The 3,155-nt window shown below is 40.0% G+C and overlaps 1 protein-coding gene across 2 annotated transcripts in view; it reads left to right on the top strand.

Moving 5' to 3' along the window:
- Nucleotides 1–3,155, top strand: part of arb2a (ARB2 cotranscriptional regulator A) — a 107,851-nt gene that overhangs the window by 104,047 nt on the left and 649 nt on the right. For both annotated transcript variants that reach the window (XM_016238297.1, XM_016238298.1), the window contains exon 8: nt 2,596–2,715. In XM_016238297.1, the coding sequence (XP_016093783.1) occupies nt 2,596–2,715 (120 nt within the window). The remainder of the gene's footprint in view (nt 1–2,595; nt 2,716–3,155) is intronic.

Below are 3,155 nucleotides of genomic sequence, written 5' to 3'. Positions count from 1 at the left end.
AATAATCACATTTTGTTGCTTTGCAGCCTGAAATGAAGACGGATACTGTTTTTGTTTTATCCAGCTGTATTTACTCAGTGCAACTTAAAAGATATAACACCAACATGCTAAAATAAATAAAAACCCAGAATCACTGAGTTGGAAAAAGGATCACCCCCTTGTGTCAGTATTTTGTTGAACAACCTTTTGCTTTAATTACAGCCTTTAGTCTGTTGGGATTTGTCTCTACTAACTTTGCACTTCTAGTCTTTGCAATATTTGCCCACTCTTCTTTGCAGAACTGCTCAAGTCCGGTTAAATTTGATGGTGACCATTTGTGGACTGCAGTCTTCAAGTCACTCCACAGATTTTCAGTGGGGTTTAAGTCTGGGCTCTGACTAGGCCATGCAAGGACATTCACCTTTTTCTCCTTCAACCACTGTGTGTTCAGTTTTGCTGTGTGCTTTGGGTCATAGTCATGTTGGAAGGTAAACCTTCTTCCCATTGACAACTTTCTTGCAGAGGGCAGCAGATTTTCCTCAAGAATTTGATGGTATTTTGCCCCATCCATTTTTCCTTATATCCTGACAGAGCTGAATATCCTATATTCCCTGCTGCAGAGAAACACCCCCATAACAGGATATTACCACCTTCATGCTTTACTGGAGGAATGCTGTTATTTGGATGGTGAGCTGTATTGGATTTCCGCCAGACATTGTTTGGTGTTGAGGCCAAATAATTCAATTTTAGTCTCATCTGCCTCAGAATCTTCAAGGTGTTTTCTGGCAAAGCTCAGTCGTGACTGCATGTGGCCTTTCTTGAGGAGTGGCTTTTTTCTTACAACCCTCCCATACAAGCCACATTTGTGGAGAATTTGTGATATTGTTGTTACATGCACACAATAACCACTCTTTGTCATAAATTCCTGAAACTGCTTCAGAGTTGCTGTAGGCCTCTTGGTAGCCTCTCTGACCAGTTTCCTCCTGGCTCTTTTATCCAGTTTGGAGTGACGTCCTGATTCAGGGAGGGTCTGTGTTGTCCCAAATACCGTCCACTTCTTAATACTAGACTTTACTGTGCTTCTAGGCATTGATAAAGCCTTTGAATTTTTTTTGTATCCGTCTCCCGACTTGTGCCTGTCCACAACTTTATTCCAGAGATCTTTTGACAGTGCCTTGCCACCCATAGTTTATTGTTTGCTTCAGATGCACTACCAAGGGCTGAAATGCTCCAGGAAAGCTCTTAAATTGGCATGTAAATGTGAGTGGTCATGTCTGTCTGATGTCAATAAGGTGCAGGAGTTTGGAATGAGGCATTTTTGCAGATAAGTTTCAATAGTTTAATTTAGTCCACCGTGTTTTTCGGCTGGAGAAGTTGTTTTTGTTTTGAAAGTTACTGTTTGTTTTCATGGTATGAACATCCTGGTGAAGACTAAAGACCAAATTATACTGAATCATATCATTTTGTTAGAGCATCTTGAGCGGTTTGTTGGGGTAAATGGGGTGGCTTCTCGTTGGTTCTATTCTTACCTGGAGGGTAGAAGTTTCACTGTAAAGATTGGGAATTATTGTTCTTCTGCTGCTCCTGTAAGTTATGGGGTGCCTCAGGGCTCTATTTTAGGGCTGCTGCTTTTTTTCTCTATACATGATTCCACTGGGCTCTATATTTAATAAATTTGGCATTTTGTATAATAGTTATGCTGATGACACACAGTTTTACCGGCCTTTTAAAGCAGGAAATAATACTGCTGAAAATTCCTTTTTGAATTGCCTTGAGGAGGTGAAATGTTGGATGAACTCGAATTGTTTAATGTTGAATGATAAAAAGACTGAAATTGTGCTTTTTGGGGGAAAAAAAGCACATTGTTTACCCCAAAACCGAGTCTGGGGCAGTTTTCATCCTGTGTAAAAAGTCATGGCACTGACTTGGGCATAATTTTTGATTCTGAGCTCAAATTCAATCGTCAAATAAACACAGTAGTAAAAAATAGTTTCTTTCAGTTGAGGAGGATTGCAAAATTGAAGTCAGTTTTATCAAAGAATGATCATGAAAAAGTTATACATGCTTTTATATTTTCACGCTTGGATTATTGTAATGCGATATTTGCAGGGGTTTGTCAGTCGTTCCTGTCGAGGTTACAATTGGTTCAAAATGCTGCAACCAGACTGCTGACAAATACTAAGAAAAGATACCTTATAACTCTGATTCTGGCCTCTCTACGCCTACCAGTTAAACAACAAATTATTTAAACATTCTGTTATTCATTTTTAAAGCCATCAATGGCTTGGCCCCAGAGTATATCAAGGATCTGTTAGTTATTCAGTCCTCCCCAAGATCGCTAATCAAGTCTTAAGTGTAGAGGTGGTCGAGCATTTTCAGTTGTGGCCCCTAGACTATGGAATGATCTTCCTTTCTTTGTGCGTTCTTCGACCTCTCTGCAGATGTTCAAATCACATCTTAAGACCCATTTGTATTCACAGGCGTTTGATGTGTAGTTTTACAGGTATTATGTATTTTAATTAATTACTATTATTGTTTTTGACTTTCTTGTACAGCACTTTGGTATACTTTCATGGTTTTTAACTCCATGGTTTTATTCCCACTCTCTCCTTGCAGGAAAACAGCACTCCAGAGGAACACACTCTCTATGTGTGGGACCACTTCATCTCTAAATCACTTGCGAAAAGCATCTTCATCGTGGCACACAGCTATGGTGGCTTATCATTCGTGAATTTGGTAAGTATTTGTTAGAGGTTATTATTATGAAAAGCCCTCCCCCCCTACTCCCTCATCACACACACAGTTGTGTTCACCAGTGGGAAAAGCAGCAACAGAGAGAGCAAAATGATTAAAAATAAATAATGCTTAGTTTCTTTGAGAAAATTCTGCTTTTGTAAACAATCCAGTTCATCCTTGTCCTAAGGCGCTAAGACTTCCTTGAGCAGGAGGGAGGGATGAAGAAAGAATGAGAAACTGCAATGAGAGCTACAGCTCTGTTAAAGCATGTAGACGAGTATGCATAACATCAGACCCTGAGAGAAAAGAGAGACAAGTCATGATAGAAGGGCAGTCGGCCCCAAAATACACGCTAAAGTTAGAACGACAGAAAATAGACGTTTGATTCTTACATAGTCTCTTATTTGGACACCCCCCCCCCCCCCCCCCCCACTTTTTGG

Source organism: Sinocyclocheilus grahami, unplaced genomic scaffold (assembly GCF_001515645.1).
Source record: "Sinocyclocheilus grahami isolate Dianchi unplaced genomic scaffold, SAMN03320097.WGS_v1.1 scaffold535.1, whole genome shotgun sequence".
Classification (NCBI taxonomy): Eukaryota; Metazoa; Chordata; class Actinopteri; order Cypriniformes; family Cyprinidae; genus Sinocyclocheilus; species Sinocyclocheilus grahami.
Note: the sequence above shows the minus strand (reverse complement) of the source record. Positions and strands in the feature narration are given on the sequence as shown.